This window comes from Ziziphus jujuba, chromosome 5 (genome assembly GCF_031755915.1).
Source record: "Ziziphus jujuba cultivar Dongzao chromosome 5, ASM3175591v1".
Taxonomy (NCBI): Eukaryota; Viridiplantae; Streptophyta; class Magnoliopsida; order Rosales; family Rhamnaceae; genus Ziziphus; species Ziziphus jujuba.
The window spans coordinates 11,779,217-11,805,743 of record NC_083383.1 but is presented as its reverse complement, the minus strand read 5'-3'; the positions used below and the strand labels follow the sequence as shown (position 1 = coordinate 11,805,743).

Below are 26,527 nucleotides of genomic sequence, written 5' to 3'. Positions count from 1 at the left end.
AGTGAACACAAATTCTTTTTGATTATTCCAAAGAAAAACACTCCCATTAAGTGTAAAACCAAGCCCAATCTCATTGTGCATAATTTAGAGTGAATCTTACTAATTTATTTTCTCTTTTTTGGACAGATTAACTTGGGCGGATGAAGAATTTAAATTGGGATTCAAACATAGAAACCGAAGTTCTGTGAGCTAATTATGCACATATAAAGTATGCAACCATCTGCTACTGTTTTAAGCGGATTTTCATAATGTCTCTCGGACAATACCCTTTTTTCTTTTTATTTTTTATTGCATTCCTAAAGTAGGCGAACTAAGAAAGGGAAAATAAAAAGACCTAATTGCCCCTGCCTTTCGTATCATGTGCGGTACACATGAGTAATTTGTTAACTATTTTAACAGAAAATACCAAAAGGACTAACTGTGCAAGTTTTCATATAATTGATACTTAAATTTAACCCAAAAAAAATCATACATATTTATAAAATTCTTGTGAAAATTTTATAAAAATTTCTATGAAAAGTATGAATTTTTTAATTAAACTGTGAAAAATTTTGTATAAATATTATAATTTTAATTTTCATAAAAATTATAAAAAATATTAAAAATTTATATGGATATTATGAAAATTATATTTGTTTTCGTTTAGAAACTAAATTTTATTTAATATTTAAATAATAAAATTTTAAATTATAATTCCTGCAAATCCATTTCATAATAGAAAACAAAAACATTACGGTTATGTTATATGAATATTTTTGTTGTTGCGTGTGCGTGTGTGTGTTCATATATATATATATATATATATATGCCTTTCTCTTTTAGAAAAGAAAATATCTGAACTCTCCTAATTAAAATAAGGGCCCTAAGAGACAACGCGCTTTCTCGACATTATTTTATTTTTCTATCTCTAATTATCAACATTTAAAACATTAATATTTTCATCATTTTGTCTTTTATAATTTTGAAATAGAACCATACACGACAGAAAGATTTCATCCTAAAGATATCCCTGCAGTCTTGACCAGACGAAGAAATAAAATAAGCAGCAAGTAAGTTTTCATGTCTGTCATGCTATGAAAGTTGGTTGGAATTACAAAATTTTAATCAATGAAATGGTAATTGAATTTTTGATACAAGCACAAAAATATATATGTTATTATTTTTTTTTTACATGATATACACAAAATATAGGATTGATAATTATTGTAAACTGAAAGTTGAGGAAATAAATAGTTAAATTAATTAATCTTATTTAGGAAAAAAAAAATTAAATGCAAGGTTCAATGACAGCCGCGACTGTGATTAAAATTGGACGTTGGAAATATTTCGTTCCTTAATTGGCAAAAGAAGTGGACAGCGTCCCCTTAAATGCAAAGCCGGCATTAAGGAAACTGTAGGGCCCAACTCACTCTACGTCAACGGTCAAAATCTTTATCTCCTATCCTAACAAATTAAATAATAAGTATTACCCCCAAAAAATTTAAATAATAAAGAATAAAATATTAATAAAAAAAATGAAAAAAAAAAAAATATCTAACGCTCTCTCGCTCTCTCTCTCTCTCTTTCTCTCTCTGACACTCTCATATCACATAAAGCTCAAATTGCCCACTTTCCATGGTCCTTTACCGAAACGAAAATGGACGGCTTTGATCGACTTCCAGACTCGTTGATCCTCCAGATCTTCAACTCAGTCTCAGATATCAAAACCTTAATTCGATGCCGAGCCGTGTGCAAGCGATTCAACTCGCTGGTGCCTCAGTCGGAATCGCTACTCCTGAAGGTGGACTGCGTCATCTCCTCCGAGTCAAGCGACGACGATTCCTTCCTGGTGGCTTTCATCAAATCCGTAATCAAATCCCTACACGACCTCGTCTCCCCGAAACCCCTTCCGTCGCTCCCAAGCCCTTCCCAGAACTCCCCGGCTCAGATCCTCCACGGCTTCGACAAAGTCCGTAACCTCGAGATCGAATTGCCCTCCGGCGACCTCAAATTGGAGAAAGGCGCCGTCGTCAAATGGAGAGCGGAGTTCGGCAAAACCTTGCGGAGCTGCGTGATTCTCGGATTCCGCCGGATCAGGGATTCCGGTGAGGGTGGAGTAGGAGGAGAAGTGGATTTGGCGGGAGGGTTGAAGATGAGGGTGGTGTGGACGATAAGCGCACTGATTGCGGCATCGGCGAGGCACTATTTGTTAAAGGAAGTGGTGAGGGAACAGAGAGGGCTGGAGAGGTTGGTTCTGAGGGATAGAGAAGGAGAAGGGACGCTGGTAATGACGGAGTCAGGGTTGAAAGAGTGGTGGGGGAGAAATGGGGAGGAAGAGGAGGAGGAAGAAGAAGAGGAGGAGGAGGAAGAAGAAGGGTGGGAGAGGAACAGGACGAGAGTGCCGAGTGTGAGAATGAGGATGAGGCACGAGCCCAGAGTGGAGCTGAGCGGTGGGGTTTGGGCGGAGGGTGCGACGCTGGTGGTGGTGAGGCCGAGCAGTGCACACGGTGAGGTGGAGGAGGAAGTGAGAGAAGACGGTGAAATGGCGAGGGAAGCATTCGGAGGAGGAGTGTGTGGAGAGGCAGTGCAGGCTTTGCTAAAGGGCTGGAGTTATGTACTGGAAATGAACTCTTTCTAGTTGCTGTGCTACTGCTTCTCTGCTTGCTATTTATGGTAATTGTAATGTTTGGTCGCTTTTTTTTTTTTTTTTTTTGGCTTTCTTTTTTGTTCTCTGTAAATTTGATATTAACTGCAGATTGGTTAGGGAACTTTTTTTTATTTTCTTTTTTCAGTAAAATTTTATGTTGTTTCTTTTTGATTCAACAACGAAAAAGAATTCAAAGCCTATGTTCTCGGTTTCTGTTTCTTTCCATGTCTCAGTAAGGAAAAAAAATGAATTGAAAGATACGTGTATACAATTAGGAGTATCTTATATGATATCAATGTTAATGTAAAAATATAAAACTTTAAGAAAAAATGAAACGTGACTGAAGAGACAGAAAACCAGAGGTGTATTACTTTTTGTTACCACCATAAATACTACCATTGTTACCACCATAAATACTAACATTGGGCCAAAATATTATTCTTTCTGTTTTCCTTTCTGGTTGCAAGAAGATTACTGTGAGTGCATTTATAGTAGTTCAAGGGAAGAAATTGGAGGGTGTCGGCACCGGTAGTTGAATTGGAAAGGTTAAAATGAGGGGTTGGGGTATTCACTGACGCATTAAGCAGCGCCACTGTTGGTTCCAACAATAGAAGTCACAAAATCGAACTGAGGGGGCAGGTGGCTTAATGTTTAATACCATAATCCTTTGGAGGTGAGTGATTCAATCATAGAACGGATCATTTATGATACTACAACCAAGTCAAGTCATTTATTTTTACAATGATATTTTTTTTTTTTAACGGAATTTCAAATTTTGTGGAGCAATTACTGCAAATATGAAATTCACTACTTACAAAGGGATCAATAATGTAAATAATCTATGCCTCAACATCCATACAATCTCACCGATGGCCACTAGGTTAACGATCCCAAAAAAGGTACATATTCATAGGCTTTAGTCCAAACCTTTCAAAATGAGTTTAAGAAGGGCTTTGTCTTGCTAGGACACCGTTGCTTTGTAGTCCAAACAAAATCAGGAACCCATCTTCCGGTTGAACTCAAATGGTATAGTTTCCCCTTAAAATTGCCTAGCTTAAAAGCCTAGAAGCTGAAAGGTCTTGCATTCCCAAGACAAAAGCTGTTAATATTAAAAAAAAAAAAAAAGAAAAAAAAAATTTCCTTCCAATTCTAACACTTCTGAAATAAGGCTTTGTTCATTTCAGTCCGCAACATATGCTACTTCCCAAGGCAAAAGCTGTTAATATTTTTAAAAAAAAATTCCTTCCAATTCTAACGCTTCTAAAATAAGGCTTTGTTCATTTCAGTCCACATATGCTACTTCACTGGTATATTCCAAGACATGGAAAATGGGCCTCCAGACCAAAGACCACCATGGCATAGAGCAGATTTTATAACTCAGCCAGCAAAAACAGTTCATGCCTGATGGATGTTTTTCTCTTTGTTTTCTAAGACAGATTCAACAACCACCTAACAAAATTATTTTGATAAAAAAAAAATAGTAATAATAATAAAGAAATCAGGGAGAGGGAAGTACCTTGGTACACTTTAAGATGCTCATTGCTTCTCTGAAATTGAACTTTTCAATTGATATCAATAAGCGCTGTTCGGGAATTCTCCAGGAGCATAAAAACTAAAACCATGTGGATGGTTTTAAAGTTTTCAACTGATTATACATATCTAGTTCCCTATGAATGCTTAGTTTCCATTTTCCACATGTTTCCCCTCAAGTTCATTTAAAATGACGAACTAGATATTTTTCTGAGAACTGCTTATCAGAGATCTTGCAAAATTGTTGTCGTCAAACTAGGTAACTTGTGAAGATGATTTTTCTTTTTCAGAATCTCCAAAATCCGCAGTCAGGGTTTTAGCCTGAACTCGACAGTGCAAATAAGCAACTCAGGGTGATTAACTACAAAGGAGATATCATGGTTGCTACAACTAAGCAGCGTCTCCGTTACCTTCTTAATTTTCCTCTCAGATACAGCAAACACTTGGGGCACCCTCCTGAACACTAGCAGTATATCATTCTCCGAAAACCCCAAACTCTTGAAAAGCTCAACTTTAGTTCCCAATTCTCCAAGGACATCGACCTCAACGTCCGAATTGCGGGCAGAAACATCTTAGAATTCCTCTCGAAACCCAATTCTTCAATCCTCTTAACATAATCTACAATGCTGTCTAGCTTGTGCAGAAAAAACCTTGAAAAACTGAAAAAAAAAAATTGACAATCTGCGAAGAACTTGTACCACAGCTTTTCAAAAACTCTATATTGGGCAACATAGTCTTCTCCAAATCACGCTTCAGAAATCACCCAGATAACGTCAAGAGCATAACTACATCAGCATTTGAACAAATTATGCTCTTCAACACCGAAATGGACGGTACAAGCCGATTATTGGCACTCCGAGTTAAAATCCACGGGTCGGCTGATATAATTTCGGCAATGTCAGAGGAAGTGAAGCGCAACTCCTGGAAAATCTTGATTTTGGGTTTTATGGTTTTCTCCAGACTGGCAGAGAGAACACGAGAGAACTTTTTAATCACTTTCTCGATTTGGGATTTGGAGAAACCACTCTCTTTTACGGAAATAAATCACCGAATCACACTATTGGGGTACTTTGAGATATGCAACTGTCAGCGAGGCCTCCAAAGCGGCCTCTTGGGAGAACTGGTGCTGATTGATTAAGCATTAAGAGACGGAGATTGTGGGTTTTGATTTTGATCTTCTGGATGGGATAGAAGAGGAGAAAGATAAGGCCGAGGTTGAATAGTAAAGAGGGGGTTTGTGGAGCTGGGAATTGCTCCTTTGAGAGAGTGAAACAGCATATTTACACATTTGAAAAATCAATGTTCCGTGGGTTTTTCATCAACCATCAAAGATTATTAGCATATGGTTCACCGTGAATTGGAAAATAAGAAATTTTGATCATCATTGATTGGAAATGTTAGAGAGACTCACAGATTGCTGATAACAAGCTCCACCCTCCGCGACTCTATACTTCCAGTATTCTATTCTCCCTTCGTATTTCGGTTCAGCTTTACCCATGATTATGGTTCTAGGAACTTTCCAATTTCCCCATTCTCTCTCTCTCTCTGTGTTGACGATGAGGTGCTGAGTTGGGCTGGTCTAGGCCTGAGTTTGTAGCCTAAATCTTTTACTGGCTTACCTTTCAAGCCCATAAATAAAAGGTGAGCCCAAATGGGTCAGAATAGTTGGACTCAGCCTCTTGGCAACTAAATAAATTTTTTCCCTATTTGTTGGTGATTAGTATGGGTGAAACTCTTGCACAATTAATAAATGCTAATTCCATGAATTAAATTATTTATTCATTTTTTATATTAAAATCTTAAACTTAAAACTAGAAAATAAATCTTTTTGGAGCAACTACTTAAATTACCACGTAATATATGATTTTCATTGATACGGTGACAAATAATATTTAAATAAAAAATAAAAATTAATTTAATTACAAATTTTGCTATTTATTATTATCGATAATTCATAATGTTAATTGATTGTATTTAATATATATATATATATATATATATATATTTATTTATTTAAAACTAAAAATTTGATATCAAAAGTGAATCTTTTTGATAGATTATTAAATTGCCATATCATCGCATAAAGTCTATTGGTAATGGATCACCAATGATTATAAATAACAATTTTCTTTTAAAAACGTATATGCTTACTTGCTAATTTCTTTAATATTGATTTGAACAATATTCTAGTAATTTTTATTGAATTGTTTATTTGCTTAGTTGGAAGAGAATTTGCTTGTAATGTTTGCTTATGAACCACATAATTGGCACATGACTATTTCTATCTAATCGAGTAAGTGGCTTGCTTTCCTTTAGCTTTCCTTTAAACATGCTATGATTGTGATATTTGCTTAAATATGTTAATGAGTCATCCACTTATGATGTTCATAATATGCCATCATTTCTTAGCAATTATTAGTAAAAACAAAATCAATTGTTATTTTGTCCAATTAATTTGAAATCATCATGTACTAATTTCTCCCAAGTTCATATTCAAAAGCTACTGAAAGCATTAAACAGGGTGAATAATGGTTAAAAAAAAAAGAAAAAAAAAAGAAAGCTGAATAATGAGTACTTAATTGTAATTGACGCAATTGATTGATTTTTTTTTTTTAATTATTTGTTGCATAAAATATTTGTACGAATATGTTAATTAGATATCCTTGTGCTTCTAGTACGTGTGACAGCAGTTATAACACATCATATTTTTTGGCTCAAAATTTGACTGCCCTGATTCTGTGGGTTCAACTTTTTTTCTAAGTTGAATTTCAAAATGCCAAATTCAAAGTAAAATTTGATGATGAGTTATAAGGGATTGTAGATAATTAAGCTCTGTTGTTGCTCCCTATTTTTGATCACAGATATTCATATGTATGCACTTGAACTGTATTGGAGTACTGATCTTGCAGAGTTGATCTGTATTGTTGAGAAATAAGAACAATAAGTTCAATGTTCCACGTAGAAATAACTATAGGATTATTTATAATCTATCACATGAATATAAATGAATAATAACATATAACTAAATTTTTAGTTGACAAAATTTTGGTGGAATAATTAATTAATTCTTTCATATATAAGGAGGAATAGAACCTTGTACTTAGTAAGCTAATAATAAGTGCTTATTCACAAAAACATTTGAATACTTGACAATAAAGCCTTTATGATATTTTTCACATAACTTTCTGCCTGTATTATAATGTAACTGCAAAAAAAAAAAAATGGAACATAAACCTGCTTATATGACATGAATATTTGTAATTATAATAAATATGTGGAACTTTGGTATCCTTTAATAAATAGTTGATATACTATTCAAGAGGAAAGTCTCATGATTACCGCCAATTATTCTCAAGAAATTCTTATACATCAACTCAGAGAAAGAAAAAAAAAAAAAAAAAATCCTTTTACCTCACCTTTGTACCTCGTAAATGTTTAAGTTGATTGTTACTAATTTGATGAATTTTAATCCTGGATTTGAATTTTCAACTTTTATCTGCCACCTTTCAGAAAATGCTATAGTCTGAAACCCCGGCTTCAAGGTTCAAACCAAAATAATCATTTTTAGACTCGTATAAATGATGGAGGACACATGAATCAGTGGGAACAGAATTCTGAATTTTTGATAGTATCTTTTATAAATTATAGTCTACTTCTTTCTTTGTAAAAGCCTACAGGCATAGATGGTAAATTTCCCAACAACAACAACAACAACAAAAAAGGAAAAAGAAAAAAGAAAGGCCTACGGGGATATATGTTAGATTAACTCTCTTTTGACGAAATTTGCTCCCCTTGCTTTAGCTTCAAGTCTACTAAGAAGCTTAAAAGCGTAGGAATTTGGACTAAAATTAAGTGAATAGTTAGGTCATATTCCAGCATTAGCTTTTTATATGATCGGACCCTTTTGACAAAACTTGGGGCCTATAGAAACATAAATTATGTGAAAGAGGTCTATTTACTCAGTAGGTGACTAGGTGTGCTGCTCTTCATGATGAAGGAATCCCCTTTTGACAAAAACATAGGGGACTGGGGTTGTATAAAGTAGAGGTGGGAGAGATTTTTCTTCCCCCACCTCTCTACTTTTTTGACATCACCCACTGGTCACTTCGCGTAGATGAATAATTAAACTCTCTTTTAGAAATCTCCAATAAAAAATAAAAAAGAAAAGAAAAATCTTTTAGAACTCAAACATCTGTTATTTCTTCCATCCTTCCAGCCCTACACGGTGCCAATGATAATAAATGTTAGATTAAACAATAAGACAGACACCAACCAATTGATTAAATAAATGTTGGTTATTTCGCAACTTTAGGTTAAATTAGGTTGCTTTTGGGCCTTTTTCTCTTAAAAAGTTGCATGGACAGAAATTTGTCAACCAACTAGGGGCATCAACGCTTTTTTTTTTTTTTATTTATCAAACTCCTATTTTGTCCTGCCATTGCAAGCCTCTGCAGCTTGAAAGGCCTTCTGCTTATGTCTAGGCAAAAAGCTTGCCGTTAAAAAGGAAAAATGAAATATTTCAAAATGCAGAAAATAGCTTGGGCAATTCTAAAATTAATGTTGTGTGTGTATGCTTTTTTGTTTTTTTTTTTTTTGGGTCTCTAGAATCTTCAGCAAACTAATGGTGTTTTGGAAAAAGCTAGAATGTTCACCAAGCTTATTCAAATAATCCCAACAATAAACTGTTGTAAAAATAATGCCATATTTATGAAAGTACCTACTACCACTAGACAAGAAAATAAGTAACCTAGTTCAATCTCAGAACTGGTCCTCAACCAAACTTGTATCTGTCTCAATCTCATGATGAGAAATGAAAATGGATATGAATAATAATAATAAATAATAAAGCGGACTATGAGCAGTGACTATTGGTGGACGGAAGGTGGCAAACAAATTAGCCACATGTATCTCTACTTGTAACTTGTAATACAAGGTGTTTTCTTTTGTGTGGTGACTTAGTGGGTTTTATGGGGGCCATTCCCTCTCGCATGCTCTCAAGTGCTGCGTTAACTCCCATCATTATGCCACAACCTCGCTTTTCTTAATCCTTTTCTTTTCAAACACTTTCGGTCTGCTTTTACTTCTCTGTCGTTTCTTTATTATTATTATTATTATTATTATTTATTATCATCATTTTGTTATTGTAAGTCCTCTTCGTTAGTTGATATTGGAATAGTAAAGATTCGAGTTCGGAATTATTTATATGGGAAAAATGTTTCTGTAAGTTTGAAATTTTTGGATTTTTTTTTTTTTATTATTTCTGTGATTAGCTTTTACCTTAATTCAAGTACTTTCTCTCAATTTCTTAATATGGAGATTTGAAATTTACATATATAAAGTTTAAATCTCGAAAGATTGGGATCATTGTAATTAATATTCTTCTTTCCTCATGAAAATCAAAACCAGAATTTTCTATATACTAATCAAGAAGCAACTATTATTCATCCAATTTTATTTTATTTTTTTTATAAAAAAGTAAAATAAAATAAAATCAAGAAAATGGATATAGGCAATAGGATCCAGGATAGGAGAGGAGGAGGTGTTTTGACTGATAAGATAATACGTGGGGGATTCCATGGAAAGGGGTGGGGGGGCGGCTTGGTAGTTGTCCTTGTGGGCACTAAAGAAGGTGGGCATGACTAATAACTGGCATGGGCTCACAACTTGATGGTATGATTGGATCATGAAACAGAGCTCGTGGGCTTTTAACTTTCCCATTTCTTTTCTTTTCTTTTCTTTTCTTTTATTTTTTGTTTTAAGTAATGTTTGGGAAGCAATACAGAGAAAAAGAAAGAAAGTAAAGGCCAAGAAAGAAGCTCTATCCTGTGAGCCTGTGACCCCATTCCAAAGCAGCAAAAAGGAGTGTTAGAAAAATAAACCAAACAGATGGTAAAGAGGGAATATATATATATATATATATATATATATATATAAAATAAGGGCATGAAAAGAAAAAGCAAAGGAAAGCTGTCAGCCCCCTCCCTTCCTTTCTTTTAAAAACCATCCCAAAAAAACACCCCTCCAAAAACCCGAAACCCAAATAGCCATACACTTCACCAAGATCTAGAGCAAACACAAAACAGAGAAACAAACAGAAAAACGGAGGACACACACATACACACAAGTTGGAATTGTGCAGCACAATGAAAGGAAGAGAGGCAAAAGGAGCTCCTTCAGCAGATCTTTTAGTATGTTTTCCTTCTCGAGCTCGTCTAACACTAATGCCTAAGCCAATTTGCAGTCCAGCTAGGCCTTCTGAGCCCAACAAGCGCCACCACCACCACCACCACCACCACCTAAAGAAATCTACTACCAGAGGTCCTGGCCAAGCCAGCCCACTTTTATGGTCTAAAAGCAAGTCAATGGGCTCGGAGATCTCTGAACCAACTTCCCCGAAAGTGACCTGTGCTGGTCAGATCAAAGTGAGGCATAAAACGAGTTCTTGCAAGAGCTGGCAATCAGTCATGGAGGAAATCGAGAAGATTCACACCAACAGACAGCAACACAAAAAGAAACCCAGTTGGGTCGAGGCACTCGGATTCAAGAAAGAAATAATGCAATTCCTCACTTGTCTTCGAAGCATTCGGTTCGATTTTCGGTGTTTTGGGTCTTTCCATGAATCGGATATTACCAGTGATGATGAGGATGAAGAAGAAGACGAAGATCAATATCATGAAAACCACGTGGTGGTTGAGGCTAGCGAGGATAGTTCTGAAACTTCAAGAACTGTGTTTTCGAAATGGTTCATGGTTCTGCAAGAAGATCAGAATAATGGGTTTTGCAGAGAATTAGATAAGAAAGAGAGAGAAAAGCAGAGTGATGAAGATCGACCTGCTGCTGCCACTGGTGGTGTACCCTCTGTTCCTCCACCAAATGCTCTGCTGCTGATGCGTTGCAGGTCTGCTCCGGCAAAAAGCTGGTTGGAAGGGAAAAAGAAAGAAGAAGAAGAAGAAGAAGAAGAAGAAAAAGAAGAAAATGAAGATGATGAGGATGAAGATGGTGCTGGAGAAAGAGAAAAGGAATTGAAAAAAGCAAAGAGCTTGAAGTGTTTAATGGAGGAAGAGAGGAGAAAGAACAAAACGGAGAGCCTGGTGGTGATGAGATATGACCCAGATCTGTACAATATTTCATCTGATATCGCAAAAGAGACATGGGTTGTCGGTGGAATGAAAGATGCATTATCCAAGAGTCGAAGTTGGAAAAGATGATGATTAATCTTCCGGCCTTTGATTTCTTTGTTCCTTTACTTATGCACCATTTCTGTTTCATCTTTTTTCTTTTTGCTCTTCCATATTTTGCATTTTGGTTGTCTTTGAAGGCTTTTTTTTCTTTTTCTTTTTTTGGGGAAATCCAATCAGAATGCATAAACTGTATCAGTATTAATTAGGTAGAACTTGTACAGCTTTTCTTTCTTTCTCTCTTTCTTTTTTCTCTTGGAAATTAAAAAATTTTGCTGCCATGTACACTTTGCGGTGATGTATATGTGGACAACATTGCCTTTTTCTTATATATTTTCATAAATCAGAATCCTTTTTTTTTTATTTTTTGAAAATATCCAATACTCAGAAGTGGCTAGCTTGTTGATTTTGTAATGAAGTGTGAAATAAATTTTTGTCGCAGCTTATTAGCATAAAATGCTGGCTTACTACTTAGCGCTGCAAAAGCTTTATGATCATCGAATTGTGTAATGCTTCCAGAGTAGGCATAAAAAATATACATAAAACACACGTATGCCTGTCGTGTATAATAAAATTATTAAGATATAAATTATCCTAATCTGGTTTTCTCCTTCCACATGCAGATGGAGTCTAGTGGACCATCATTACATATATATATATATATATAGGTATATATTTCTCCCTCTGCCGCAATTTTTTGGACTGAAATCTACAGGGAATTTATTTCTTGTGTCTTGGTGTATGTCCTGGTGTCTCTCTGTCCTTCTTTATTTTCTTTTTATTTTTTTTTTCTCAATTAAGGGGTTTCATTGTTTCCTATGTTTTAGAAGAAGATGTAAAACTCATTATTTGTTTTTCATTTTTAAATTTTTTTTTTAAGAATTAAAGACAACTCATGATTTTAGATTTTTATTTCCTTGGTATCTATACCGTTGAGTCTATTATGGATGACCAATAACATTATGTTTAATTAAGCTTGCACTACTTCAAATAGAATTTCAAAAAAAATATATATATATTAGTATAGAATATGGTCTAGATTTTTTTTGTTTTGGCCAATAAAAATGGTTTACTTCATTGAATAATGGAAGAGACACATCTTGTAGGTAGTGAACCTGATTGCCAAGGAAGGCCATCTTCCAATCAAATAACTTGGTCATTGCAACAAATGCAGATTTCTCTAAGCTATGGGCTACTGTATTGGTGGTTCTTGGGAGTAAAGCCACAATACCACAATTTAATAAGAAGCTAAACGCTCAGCGCCCTTTTTAAGTCCTTAACTAGATTTTTCTTTCAACAGCTAGGCTGTCCCTCTCGTCATTAATCATTTGAATTGCCAATAGATAGTCGCTTTCCATTTCGCACGGATGGAAATCCAACCCAAGAGCAAAACGCGTGCCCCCTAAATTCTAATATTGAAATTAACTCAAAAATATGGTCTAGCTTTGAATGAACTTTCTTCTATTTTTCTGACAAACTTCTAACATATAATGATTCATAAATTGTCATAGTGTCACTTGTCATGCTAAGTATTGTTCATTTATTTCTCTACAATTATAGCAACAGCGCAAAATGGGCCCAGTTAGCCTCCCCTGTTATAAGGCAGAGTGAGATGGGGATTCTCCGTATTGGAGCGAAAATTTGCATTATCTGCTCTTTTATTTAATATATATATATATATTGATTTTTCAAAAACAATGTTTTGAAACTTGGTTAAATTGTTATTTTACTTTTTTTTTTGTTGTTTTTATATTGTTATTTTCCTTTGAAAACAAAAGAAAAAAAAAATTAAACTGTATTAAAAAAATTATAAAAATAATTTTTAATTTAATCATATATGTATAATTATACATAGGATCGGCTCAAGGTGGAGATTGTACTCCACATTCCTATGCCAACTTCAATTCGTGGAAAAGCAATTTGTCCTAATTTTTATTCCATTAGAAACAAGGCATTAAGGGATGATAATAATTCAGGACAAATTGTCATCCTTTTATATCAATCCTACAAAATGCCTTTGTTTGGGTGGAAATTACTATTGTAGGATGAATTAATTTTTTTTTTTATGTCAATATTCAAGTTTCCAGAGTTTTTTATTTTCAAGTTTAAACGATTCTTTTGTTATTTTTTAGTTTTATGTCAATTATTACTGTTCAATATAACCTAATAAGGTTCCCATTAAGAAGAAGAAGAAGATGAAGAACAAAAACAAAAAAAAACAAAATTAGAGGCAAAACGAGGTGTACATGTCTACCCATGTAGGTTATACCTGAAGATTGTAAATGCTACCCATGTGGTTTATACTTGAACTTCACATAATAGGGTTCCCAAATGGTGTGGTTTCCTTTTTCTTTTTCAAATTTTAATATGACGAAGAATATGATAATTCATTCAACTTCCTCCTCTTATATCCTCGTAACAAATTTTCTGCCTGACAAAAATTGTATATGTCCACCCATGTGGGTTATACTTCAAGATTTGACCTTCCAGTCCATGATCTCCGGGGATTTCTTCTGATTCTATATAAATTTCTGTGATGACACAGCAAATACTGGACCAAATCTTTTGTTTTGTTTTTTTGTTTCTCTCTTTTTTTTTTTTTTTTTTTTTTTGATAAATTGGGGAAGTGATTTTAATCCCATCTTGGAATTTTTAGTGGCATTCATTTAATTATTTTTCACTTTCAAAATTGATCATTTCTAGTTTTCAACCAAATTAGGGGTTATCATGAGAACCCACTCACTGGAAGAGGAAAAGAGAAAATTTAAATTAATAATTTTAAAGTTATCAAAATATTTATTAAATTTATATAGCAAATAATATAACTAATAATAGACTAATATTTAATTAATTTATATGATCAATTAATAATATATTGATATGTGTTATTTAATAAAAAAATTTAATAAATATTTTGATACTTATAATATTATAACATTATTTATAACTTAGATTATTTTAAATGAGGTGCCATAACATCCTTAACTCAAATTGATCCTCTCCATTTTAGAGAAAATGGAGAAAATATTTGTCCCACGCTTGGCCAACTTTCATTTTAATTTTTATTACAAAAATTCATCAAATTCTTTGAATGAATCGTAAGATGATTTAGACAATGAACTGCACAAATCTAAACACAAAATAATTAAATAATTAAAGCAAAGCAAAGTGTATGAAACTATGAATAGCCCACTATTTTTTAGGTGCTTGTGTAGGTCTAAAACCAGCAAATCCACCAAGGAAGTGTGTTTAGCCCAATTTTTTTTATCTTTATCATGCGGGGCTAGTGGGCTCTCTACATTTCCTTCTTTCTGTTACTATCTTCCGCAATTTTTTTTTATAATTTTTTTAACTACTGTACAGTTTGACTGAGCTCTCCAACAATTCATGGTTGCTTCCTGGAATTTCTATGACCCTTGATCCATTTTTATAAATCTTGAACGTTGGAATATTCTTCACACCCTCTGTTTTGACCAAGTAGGGATAGTCTTCCACCTCCACCTGAATTTGTCATCACAAAGAAAATGAGTCCAATTTCACAAAACCCATTGTCTACTACGGTATTATAATAGTTTCCCTAACAATCTTTTTCTCTTCCTATTCCATCGTAGTGAAATTGTAGTTTAAAAAAGTGCAAGGATAATAGTATACTATCAAATTTGTTATCATATCACTTAGGTCCTAACAAACCTTGAGGAAATTGACAGATGGGAATCTTTTGCAAACTTGTTCAAGCACTTGCAAAACTCGTTTGTGTTTGGCTTTGTTGCAAAACAGAACCACCGACATCCCTGCATTCAAATAATTAAAAAAAAAAAATGTTATTAGTTTGTATCCCTAACCAACCAAGTGAATTGGGTTGTTGGTCATAAAGACTTTTAAAAGGGTTTACCAGGTGACGTTACAATGTGTCTGAAACGCTCATTGCTAGAGATATAAACCAAATTGGATCCAAATTTCATGTCCTTGATATCTTCACCTCTTTGTTTTTTGAGCTGAAGCTGTGCCTCAAACAAAGCCCGACCAACTTCTTCATCTCCTGGTGTTTCCCTAATTAGAACCTCGTAATCTTGAACAGAAGCTGCCCACCTCTCCAACTATTCCCACAAAATTCGGAAAAACAAAATCATTAACTACTCATTTTTCAAGTTTTACTATGGCCTAGGATTTTTTTTTTTTTTTTTTTTTTAATGACAAACACTCACTTTGGCATTACAATCTGCTCTGCGTAGCCTGGCTTTGCTATAAGAAGGGTTACCGTTAAGAGCTGCATTGCAATCTTCAATGGCCTTCTCGAATTGTCCGAGCTTAGAACGACAAGCTGCTCTGTTGCATAATAAAACTGAATTGTTGGGGTCATGCTCTAGACCGTGGCTGTAAACGACACACGCTTGAGCAAACCTCGATGCTTTGAAAAGAAGGTTGCCGTTTGATCGAGCTGCCGAAACGGCTCTAGCCCTTTTCAATGTCATGGTTAACTCTGCGTTATTCGGATCGAGTTTTGCTGCTTGTTGAGCTGCCGATACAGCATCCTCAAACCTGATGCCATCCCCATGAACACCTCTGTATAAGTTTATGTTTATATATATATATATATATACATGTTGATTTATATAAGCTTTCAAGTTTTTGATCCATTTTTCAAGTTTCTGAAAATTAGTAAACAAACCTGCCAACAGCTAAGTAAACTAGTGAACCAATCATTAGCTGATATACTGTACTAGGCAAGCCAAAGAACTTGGTAGAAATATCAATGCTGAAATTGGGTCGTTTTTGGTAGGTGTTATAAGCCTCTTGAGTTTTGCCAAGATTCAGCAAGGCCTCGGCTTGTTGAGCAAAGAGCTGCACAGGCAAAAGAAAAGTAAAACAGAACTAAGGTGAGATTATTCTTGTTGAGGATTATTAGGGAATAGGAGCTTTTGGAAGAAGTGAGAAAGTTTACATGTAGAGCTGAGTTGGCACCAGAAGACATAGCAAATTGGGTCTCTTTCAGCAAAATATTCCAGTCTTGTATTTTCTGAGCCTCTGTGCACCTGGTGAGGCTTTTCTTAAGCGCCAGAGCTTGGTCAACACCTTTTGAGTCGGTATAAGGACCAGAGTTTTTGAAGTGACAGAACGCTTTCTCTGCATCTCCCAAGCTGCTTGGACCATAATTCAAATTTTAAATGCTCAAAGAAAAAAAAAAAAAAATTGACAAACAGTTTGGAAAAACACAAAACACAAAACATAATCTGTGCAAACATATCATATAATACCTGATATATAGTGTTGCCAATCTATGATGAGCTCTGTGATAAGAAGGTTCAATTCGAATAGCTTCTTTGCTTTCCGAAACCGCCTCGACAATACGGCCTAAACTGATCAAAGCAGCACTTTTATTGCTATGGTAAGCTGCTTTATATGGATCTAAAGCAATTGCTCTATCATATAAACCCAAAGCCTCACCAAATCTCCCCTGTTTGTACGCCTCATTTCCCATTCTTTTCAACACCTCAGGCTCTAACTTATTCACAACAATACCCCTCAACTCGTCGCTGTTCTTCCTCACAATGTTTCCCATCACAATATTTCCTCCAATTTTCCCATAACCGTGTCTTCCATTGACAATGGAGTTCAAATCCAGAGTCTTAGGTGTACTATTTGGGCTGTTGCTGGAGAGTGAATTTCTCGTTCCTTGCTGCTTCAAGTTCCCTAAGAGCATTGCATTATTGGAAGTGGCTCTTACCAGAGCTTTGCTCTCATCAGGTTGTTGTTGTTGGTGATCAATGGAATCCCTTCTCTGTTTTCTCTCTTCTGCCAAGCCCTGGTTCTCTGATGATACCTTGATCAGAGCTAAGCCACTGGAGGATGATGTTGAGCTTCTTGCAGCATCGGAAGGTCTTCTACCTTGAACTTTTAGCTGTGAAACTGAATTTCTGGGATGAATTAAAGCAGGTTGTCTGGTGGGTTTTTGGTCCAGTTTTGGACAAGGTTTAGTCTCTTCAGAGTGGCTTCTTCTCCTTGTTGAATTTTGAGTTGGAGATTTCTGAGACTTTTTTTCTATGCTCTGCTCCTTCAAACCATTTCTGAGATTTGAAGGTAGTGAATGAACAGATGGTTTTCTTGGCCAATAACGTTGAAAAAACTTACCCATAAAACCACAACCCAGTTCTTTTTCCACACTATAGCTCACCATCTCTGCCATGATATTTTCTGTTATCTGAAGAAGAAGAAGAAGAAGAAGAATATGATGAAAGAGGTGGGAATTGTTTTCTGAATTTGTCCTTGTAATCACCAGGAGAAATCAGAACAATATCGAAGTGTATTACAACATGAGGAATGCAAATACAAAGAGGAAAAATATTTAATTAAAGAATTGCTGAACATAACTAAAAATAAATAAATAAATTGTTCAAACAACGAAGAGATAGCTTGAAAGTGAAGGGTTTATGAGGCAACATACTCTCTCCATGTGTAATTTATAAACCCATATGCTCCTAGTCCTAGAGTGGCTTGCAAGGAAACAACTTTTATCTTTTTTTTTTTTTTTTTTTTTTTGGGGGGGGGGGGGGGGGTTTAGAGATAGGTAGGGTCATGGCTAATTACAAGATTAATTCGTGGGAATCTTTTTCTTTTTTTTTTTTTAATTAAAAAAACAATTATGAAAGTGTTTTGTTCTCTCCTCACCCTTTAGTAATGAGTACTTGATAGGACATATATGGAATGGGATAAATTATTCAAAATTTACATGTAAAAAGGGTGTGATTTTAGCCGATATAATTATTGATAAAAGAGACCTATAATTATTGATAAGCCCAATTTTGGTGGCCTCAGGTTTGATTAAACATAAATGTTCCCCAGTCTGTTAATAAGACAATGAGATTCATTAAAATGACGTTTGGATAATTTCTAGCTACTTGCGACATATGAGACAATATGAATCTAACAAAACCTGCTTACCTATTTTTATGCCGGTGGCTTGCGAAATCTTTTATTAATTCAAACAACAAACCCTTTATTTACATTTCTGTTTTATGGTAATAAAACCCTTTATTTACTTATAGTCACAAAAATGTAGTTGAAGAGTTAACAATATGAATACAATAACTCCAAAAGCTTAAAACCATGCTGTAGTTAATTCGAACTTTCTCTTATAATTAATTATAAGATCTAGAATCTAGATATCTCGTCCTTTAAATTTTTTTTAAATTGTTTCTTTTTAATTAATTAGCCAATATCTATTTCTTATGTTATTTTAAATTTACTTTGTTCTTTAAATAATAAAATAATCTACATGGGAAAACCCTTCACCTGTAAAATAATACTTTTTTTTCCCTTTTTCTTTTTTTTTTTTTTTTAAAAAAAAAAAAAAAGGTAGATGCATGATTTTGAACAAATTAAATCAAGGATTTGAAAAAGTGGAGTTTTTACCCCTTAAAGTTTAACCAAAAGGAAAATCCAAAAAGCAAAGAAGGATAGCTAGTTGTAATCCATACACACTTTTATATTGAATATAAAAATTCCTCAAAGTTGAAGAAACTTGAGGTAGACGGTAATAATTGCATGTGGAAGAGAATTGCCAGGATTGGTTAGATTGGTCTTGTTTCATTCCTTATTTCATGCTAAAAGACTTTAATTTTCAACTTAGACATGAATTCTTTAATTACGGGAAGAGAAGAACAGAGTCAAAGATGTGGTTAGCCTGGCTTAAATATCAATTTTCCTTCTTCCATTAGATATCAGGCAGTAAATTTGACAAATGGAATTTGAAAACAGGAACAAGATCATTAAACTCAGGCACTAACAGCCATATTGACTTTAAAACAAAAAAGAAGAAGAAGGAAAAAATAAATAAATAAATAAATAAATAAAAACCAATAACAATAATTAGTGTTATAAAAAAGTAAGAAATGATTAACATGATTATAAAAAGTGTTTCTAACCACTGCCCTAATTGGAATCTCGTGAATCAATTGGGACTTTGGTTAATATTATTGTCAAGAACAACCACTGTCTTGTCCAAATAATATGGATGATTAGGATAACTTAAAAGACGCCAATTAAGGGAATGTTTGGCTCTGGACCACATCGAATAATAAACCAGCTGTAAACTAAAAACCTTTTCTTTAGACAACCTTCTTTCTCCGTTTCTCTTTACCTTATCTACCTTTCTTTTTCTTTTTCTTTTTTTTTAAGCTTAATTATTTAAATTTTGTTGGCACAATTTTATTTTTGGGTGGCTATTAGCAGGGAAATTTGCTTAATTTGTAACTTTTCTTTCATACTTGGAGTGAATACGATGCTTATATAGAACCGTCGAAGACTATGTGTCTTTGAATCTGACTACATTAGTTGTCTGCAGCATAACATTGCTAAGTCGGTGCCGGCTTGTGACCCCAACAGGAAGTTCACAGTTTTCACCAAACAAATCACCCTTTTTCAGACGGCAGCATTTAATCAATAGACAGACCAAGAAATTTCATTATAGTGACCCTTTTTTGAGTTGATTGGCTGAAGATGAGTAAACCCAATTATTTCAAATAGATAGAACAGTATCCATCCCAACCGACCCCCATCTCAAACATTACATAATTTTGAAGGAATATTTGACATCCCATCCATCATATATCTGGAAAGTTATATTATCCTGTAACTTATTAATTGCATGTAATTGACATGTAATTTATGAGTTGTCAGTAACATAACATACTTGACATGGTAACATAGTTGATATAGTTTAGTAGAAAACGTTTATATCTTATATAAAATTTTGTTACAAAATTGCAAATACATATAATATATGATTAGATTTAATCTGCTGCGTTTTGCATATAATTATAATTACAAGAAATTAGATATACATATAATTATAATTATAAGAAATTAGATAGCAAATTACATGTAATTTGGATGCAAATGTTTGTCGACGACCATTTAGTGGAGACGATGGTCAAAGCGAGATTATATGTAATTGCAATCTAATTACATGTGAGGGATGTTATCCATTGATGGTGAACGATCATTCAACCACATATAACCACGTTATCAAACAGTGAGAGATGATTATATTGTCAGCGAACATATGATGATAAACATTTCTAATAATCTGATCAAATAATTTTATTTTATTTATGGTGGATGAGTAAACCACAATTACTTATAATTCAGATAAAATTCTTCACATATTATATGTATTCAGGTACATATATCCAGCATAAATTGAACGACTTTGCCTTACAAAAAAGGAAATATTTAAATATATAGATATAATCAAGTTTAAATTTTTTTTCTTTGGGGAATGATTTGAACTTTGTACCTTTAATTTCTTAAGAAAATAGGTTTTTTTTTTTTTTTTTTTTATCAGTTTAGTCCCCATAAGCGCATCTATCATGCATAGTATTTTTATTACGAATAATAAAATAAAATAAAAATCTTGCATAGTATGTTTGGAAGATTTTTTACCTTATTCCTATTTAAAAAAAAATATTTTTTTTGCCTACAAATATAAGATCAAGGGGAATAATTGGTTTTTGAGAAAAATTTCAAATTTGTATGATTATTTGTGTTCCACCAACTAACAAGCATTGACTTGGTATCCAAAGGGCTTCCTAGGTACAACCCATCGATTGGCCAGAATTTAAGGGTAATTATGATCAGAATTAGCTTGGGTTATGCTTATAAATGGTACTACTACTTGGCCTAATTAATGTTCTCGTATGAAGAGAAAAGGAAATGGACAGAAAACTTGAAGGGAAAAAAATATGGAGCAAATATTTTTGACCTATTGAGGGAAAGTGTACGGAAATTGCCTACACCAATGAAATATTGATGGATTTTTAGAGTGATCCAAATGAATGGCTAGGCGCTTTACACATGCGTTCAACAATAATAGTAACTAGAACTATACCCCAAAAAAAAAAAAAAAAAGAGTCGGAAAAGAGTTCAAATCTAAAATCAATCATATTCTATGTCAAAATATCCAGTGATGAAGGCCATGTTGAAGCATGTGTTTCTCATTCTGTTCCTCATTATCCTTAACGCAGGTAAGTTTGTAAAACACTCTATTTGCCGACAATAGAGAAATTCCCTCATGCTCTCTTTTAAGATACGAGAACACACACATTGAACACAAACAATCTTAAATGGGCAACACGCATTAAAAATCCCTGCAGAATCAAACTTTTTTGATCGCCTTCCCAAAAGTTAAGGATGTAGTCAAAGTTGACGCCTTGGCAGCAAAAAGAATCAGATTCATTCTGATTTTTTCCTTTTTTATGATCACCTTCCAGGGTCTCTATTTAATTGTCTCTCTTTTTTTTCGGTTTTTTTTTTTTTTTTTTTTTTTTTTTTTTTTTTTTATGTTGTCTTAAATTAAGAGGTTATACTTACTACTACTCCTAACTTGGAAATTAAATTCATAGCAAATGTATGGCGTCCAATTAAGCGTTTGCAAAAATTGTTAAATATCTAGCTAGGTTCCAAATTCATTGTCTTTGGGTCCAGACAAAATGGCAGACATGAAAGGCACGGAATAGATTTTGATCCACAATTTGGGTTACAAGCTAAAATGGAAGAAGAAGCCAATTCACATGCAAACAAAAATTACAGATTTCCATGACACACATGAAAGTTGAAATAACATCGTTTATTATAATTGTTTTCTGCACCAATAATCATATATACCGTGTCCCTCACACAACCTTTTGTAAATTGAGCCACGTATTTATAGTTTTAATCACAAGCGCCAGAAATTCAAATTTTATGGAATACATACAACAGATCTTTTATTAGAAGCCTCTTTCAGACTCGGAACTTCTCAATTATATATGCTCGATTGCACCTTACTCAGCTTTGCGGGTCATTGCCTAAAACTTTTACCTTTCTTTTTTTTAAAAAAAAAAAAATTATTTCGTACGCAATTTTGAAATTTAGATGATATTCTGACGATCTGATCAGTAGATCCAATCCAAGAACTGACCTTTAAAAAGATAATATTTGTCAAAATATTAATTTTTTATTAAAGAGATAGAGAGAGATAGAATGGGGGACCCGGGAGAGAGAGAGAGAATGGGGGACCCGGGTAACCACTGGTAACCAATAACAAAAAGAGCTCCAATAGATTCAATGACAGAGACTTTTGTAAGATATTGAGAAACGCTTTCTCAAAGTGGTTGATTATATATATGTATAAATATATATATATATATATATCATAGATGGACATCTAACCTCAACCGCACGTGCCAAATATTATTTTCAACTCCTAAATGATGAATGAAGTCCCATAATTATTATTTTATTATTATTATTATTATTGTTATATTTAAGTCATTATAATAAGTAGTAATGTGTGCAGGGGGCAGGGGAAAAAAAAAAAAGAACTAATATTTCTAAACACAGACTTCAACTCTGGTAATCATTCGGGAAAAAAAAAAATCAACATGGGTATGCTACTTAAGCCAAAGTTGGGTTGGGTGTGAAGGGCTAGCATTCAACACTTTTGCTAGGAAGTAGGAAATTAATGACCGCCGAACTCATATTTTGGCCTTTGGGGAAACGTTGAGCTAGCTAGATCCATCATACTTCTCTTTCTTATTCGGATTATAATTCTGAATTTGAATTCTTATTATTTAGATGGATTAATCCATTTTTTTTTTTTTAAATAAAATTGAGCATCCAACAACAAATGCATTATAAAGGCACATCAACATTATAGTGCGGGGGTGGGTCAGGGGGTAAGGACCCATGCAGAACCGCTAAAATATCTTATGTTAAAGAAGAGAAACATATATTCAATTTTTGTTTAATTGGTTTTTCTTTGGTTTAAAAAAAAAAATAAAAGGGAAAAATAAATGTTCCTTATTATCCAATGAACTTCTTTTGTACGTTGGAATCTCTAAAAAAGAAATGGAGAGCTAGAGATGGATCTGAGTTTTAAGAGGCTTGGAATGCAAGGCTCAAAAGTGAATAGAGGTCGGAAAGCCATGGCACATGAATTTTTGTGTGCGAGCTAAGGCTTGGGGATGAAGCAGAGAAAGTGATACGTACGTATAGAGGTGTGGAAAGATTGTGGCATGTTCATTTTACGTAAAGAATAGAATATATAGGTGGTTTCACATGATCCAAGACCATTGAAAGCTGGCCAAAGCTTTAGTTTTAAGAATATCCATTTATATCAATGGCTTTGTTCTTCGTTGTTGCCTGTGGTCCACATTGGGATCAACCTTAAACAAGACATTCCCGATCGAGTTTTGTCACTATTTGATTTATATATGCTTCTTATATGATTTATCCACTTAATTTTTGAAGTTCGAAGTGAAACAATTTTTTATATAGTTAATATATGATGGGGTTTTTACAAACATACCAACACAAGCAAACTAACAGCTTTAACGAGATCCGAAATGTGTTATTCTACATCCAAAAATTTTTGAATTGGTATGAACTCTTCAATCATTTGTCTCTTTTTCCATCTCTTTACCTCTACTTTATTATGGACACATTATTTATGTATAAAAAATTAAAATTCTATGATTGCTCTACTATCCATACTTTATTATGGACACATTATTTAAGTATAAAATTAAAATTCTATGATTGCTCTACTATCCGCGAGATAGTAAATGGATGGTATATGAGTTGTTAACATATTAGCTCATATTTTCATAGCCCAAAAAATAATAATAAAAAAAATAAAAAAAATCTCATCCTGGGCTAAGTGATCTGCTCGACTCACACATGGACCCCGACTAACGCCCAATTTTTTGATAGCCTAAAGGATCAAAACAGAAACCAAACTCACGGTACTAAAATCATGTAAATTACAAAAATATTCTTCTTTTTTTTTTTTTTATTGAATTGCAAACGAATTCTATGGTTTAAATTTTTATTGCATATTATATTAGTTTAGTTTATAACAATATAACTTTCTGGATATCATATATGCTGCATTGTGTATTCAATTATCAGGAAAATAAAAATAAAAATTATGGACCTATATATATAGATATATTTTCCATATAAAAAAATTATCCATGCCATATTCTTGTTTCAAAATGTATTGTAATATTCAGTGTGCTTAGTTGAGGTATCTTATGATGAATGTAATATTGAATAAAATGACATTTTATACAACATGAAGAAGTTATAGAATAAATATGTTTGTCACTTAAAAAATTTTCTTTTTATTTTTTATTTTTGGGGAATAAAAGATTTCGATCAAGAAGAAGAATTTACATCATCAGTAAGCAAATTATTCAATCCTAGGAATATTAACCTCCCAAACAAAAGGGAGAGATCTACTTAAAGCATCCTTTGCTATCCAATCAGCATCTTTATTAGGTGACTAGAAATTAAGCATAAATCTACAAACAGTCCATAAAAGAAGCTTTCAAATGAAAAATATCTTGCCAATATAAAACTAGATTCCCAAGGACAAAATTTAGTTCCACGCTGGACATCACAAACTAGATAAACATTATAATAATGTTATTCAACGCCAAGCTTCACTTAAAACGATTTCTTAACAAACATTTTTTGTTGTGTCAGTGTACGGAAAAATAAATTTTAAATTTACATAATAAATTAAAATATATGATAACAACTTAAAAGTAAAAATAATATCTATATAAATTTACCTATAAGCTGAACGAGAATCATTAAAAGGGTTAGGACTTAGGGAAAAAAAAAAAAAAACACACACACACACACACACACTCTACAACGTTGTATTGTAAACTAAACTGAAATAATATAATAATAAAAATAAAAGGGTTTTTTTTCGAAAAGTAGCTATCTCGTAAATGGTTTTTTGAAGAATAGCAAAATTTTAAAAAAAAAAAAAAAAAAAAAACTAGCCACTTTTTAGGACATCCGGCCTAAAATATCCTTTATTACTATTTTTTTTTGTTTAATCTTTTTTCCCTACCAAAACACTTATTTTCTCTGCTTTCCTTTTTGAAACACAGTAAGGCCTTCGAACACACTAGGCCTTTACCTTTCCCTTTCGAAACATACCATTCAAACACAGCTAGGGCTTTCCTTTCCCTTTTGAAATAGACCATTTGACCCTACTCACAATTTCTTTCCTCCTATCCATTATTGAGGTTGAAGAAGCAACCTCTACTTTCACAAGTCCAAACTACAAAGCTGAGACCCAAAAATCTTCCTCCTTTTCTATTGTTGATGCTGCACAGTCCAACGTCTTCAAAGGTTAGTTTGGCTCCCTTTTTCTTTTAGCCTTTCCCTTTCGAAACACACCATTCGACTCTACTCACAGTTCCTTTCTTCCGATTTGTTATTGAGGTTGAAGAAGCAAACTCCGCTTTCACAAGTCCAAACTAGGAAGCTTAGGACCCAGAAATCTTCCTCCTTTTCCGTTGTTTATGATGTACAGTCCAACTTCTTCAAAGGTTAGTTTCTCTCTCTTATTATTATTTTTTTTTTACCTTCACTTTAACATCTCCACCTATTCCCTGTAAAAACTTTCAATTTGATTCTGCTTCTCAATTGCATTTTTGTTTTCCTTATTATTCCCTCTTCATTTTTATACATTATGTACCAAAAAAGTGGGTTTTTTTTGGTAGATTTTTTTTTTTGGGGGTTTTATAGGTTTGATAAGGAAAAAAGTTTTCTACATATAATAGATAAATAGACGTTGATGTCTATGTTTGACAAGAAGATCTCCAGCATCGGCATTAGTGGTGGTGGTGGTGAAGGTGGTGGTGGGTGTGGAGGTGATGATGGTGATGAAGACAACGATGAGAGTGGTTGTGTTTGTGTCTGATATGGTTCTAAGGGCATTTTGTTTTGGATAACATGCCTAAATATTTGATGTTGACTATTTCATTTTATTGTGTAAGTTGGTGCCAATTACTCTTTCTAGTCTAGCCCACATGGTGATGATTTGAGGAAGGGAATTCATCAGTGCTACGCAAATATATCTGGGAAGTAGTGTGAAATTGAAATGGTTAAGGTGTTCTATAGGCATTTGGCATGTTCTTCTCCAAGTACCTAATAAGTTTTTAGATGTGCAACTCATCATTTATAATTGAAGCATATAGGTGAAGAAATCATTCTTTTACTCTCTACAGGCCCTTAGCAAATACCATATCCTGATTTTAAAAGCTTGATATGCATAATATTATTCTTGGTCCATGGATTTCTTTATTTCTAGTTCCAGGAAACCTTTTCTTGATTTTTGTGGGAGACAAAG

General features: G+C 33.6%; 3 protein-coding genes and 1 pseudogene across 3 annotated transcripts; 2 read left to right on the top strand and 2 right to left on the bottom strand.

The window, feature by feature from the left end:
* Positions 1 to 1,474: 1,474 nt before the first annotated feature.
* Positions 1,475 to 2,843, top strand: LOC107420821 (F-box protein AUF2). Its single transcript, XM_048476043.2, has one exon. It carries the CDS (start codon positions 1,637 to 1,639, stop codon positions 2,615 to 2,617), a length of 981 nt encoding a protein of 326 aa, XP_048332000.2. The 5' UTR covers positions 1,475 to 1,636; the 3' UTR covers positions 2,618 to 2,843.
* A 591-nt stretch (positions 2,844 to 3,434) lies between these two features.
* LOC107420828 (uncharacterized) lies at positions 3,435 to 5,756 on the bottom strand (annotated as a pseudogene).
* Positions 5,757 to 10,055: 4,299 nt separating this feature from the next.
* On the top strand, positions 10,056 to 11,663 carry LOC107420864 (uncharacterized). The gene has a single exon (XM_016029927.4). It carries the CDS (start codon positions 10,300 to 10,302, stop codon positions 11,362 to 11,364), a length of 1,065 nt encoding a protein of 354 aa, XP_015885413.3. The 5' UTR covers positions 10,056 to 10,299; the 3' UTR covers positions 11,365 to 11,663.
* Positions 11,664 to 14,373: 2,710 nt separating this feature from the next.
* Positions 14,374 to 17,884, bottom strand: LOC107420860 (TPR repeat-containing thioredoxin TTL1). The gene is made up of 8 exons (XM_016029923.4): positions 17,777 to 17,884; positions 16,590 to 17,533; positions 16,277 to 16,472; positions 16,004 to 16,176; positions 15,540 to 15,873; positions 15,227 to 15,431; positions 15,025 to 15,125; positions 14,374 to 14,835 (listed from the first exon to the last, which is right to left on the bottom strand). The coding sequence occupies exons 1-8, from the start codon at positions 17,783 to 17,785 to the stop codon at positions 14,683 to 14,685; spliced, it is 2,115 nt and encodes a 704-aa protein (XP_015885409.3). The 5' UTR covers positions 17,786 to 17,884; the 3' UTR covers positions 14,374 to 14,682.
* Between the last annotated feature and the right edge of the window lie 8,643 nt (positions 17,885 to 26,527).

Bases quoted from the DNA above. Each gene is read 5' to 3' on its own strand.
- LOC107420860 (XM_016029923.4), bottom strand. The intron at 16,177-16,276 runs GTAAACTTTCTC...TTGCCTGTGCAG, and splicing joins GTGCCAACTCAGCTCTACAT to CTCTTTGCTCAACAAGCCGA. The intron at 14,836-15,024 runs GTTTGTTAGGAC...TGACAAATTCAG, and splicing joins CATCTGTCAATTTCCTCAAG to GTGGAGGTGGAAGACTATCC.
- LOC107420864 (XM_016029927.4), top strand. From the start codon at position 10,300: ATGAAAGGAAGAGAGGCAAAAGGAGCTCCTTCAGCAGATCTTTTAGTA.
- LOC107420821 (XM_048476043.2), top strand. From the start codon at position 1,637: ATGGACGGCTTTGATCGACTTCCAGACTCGTTGATCCTCCAGATCTTC.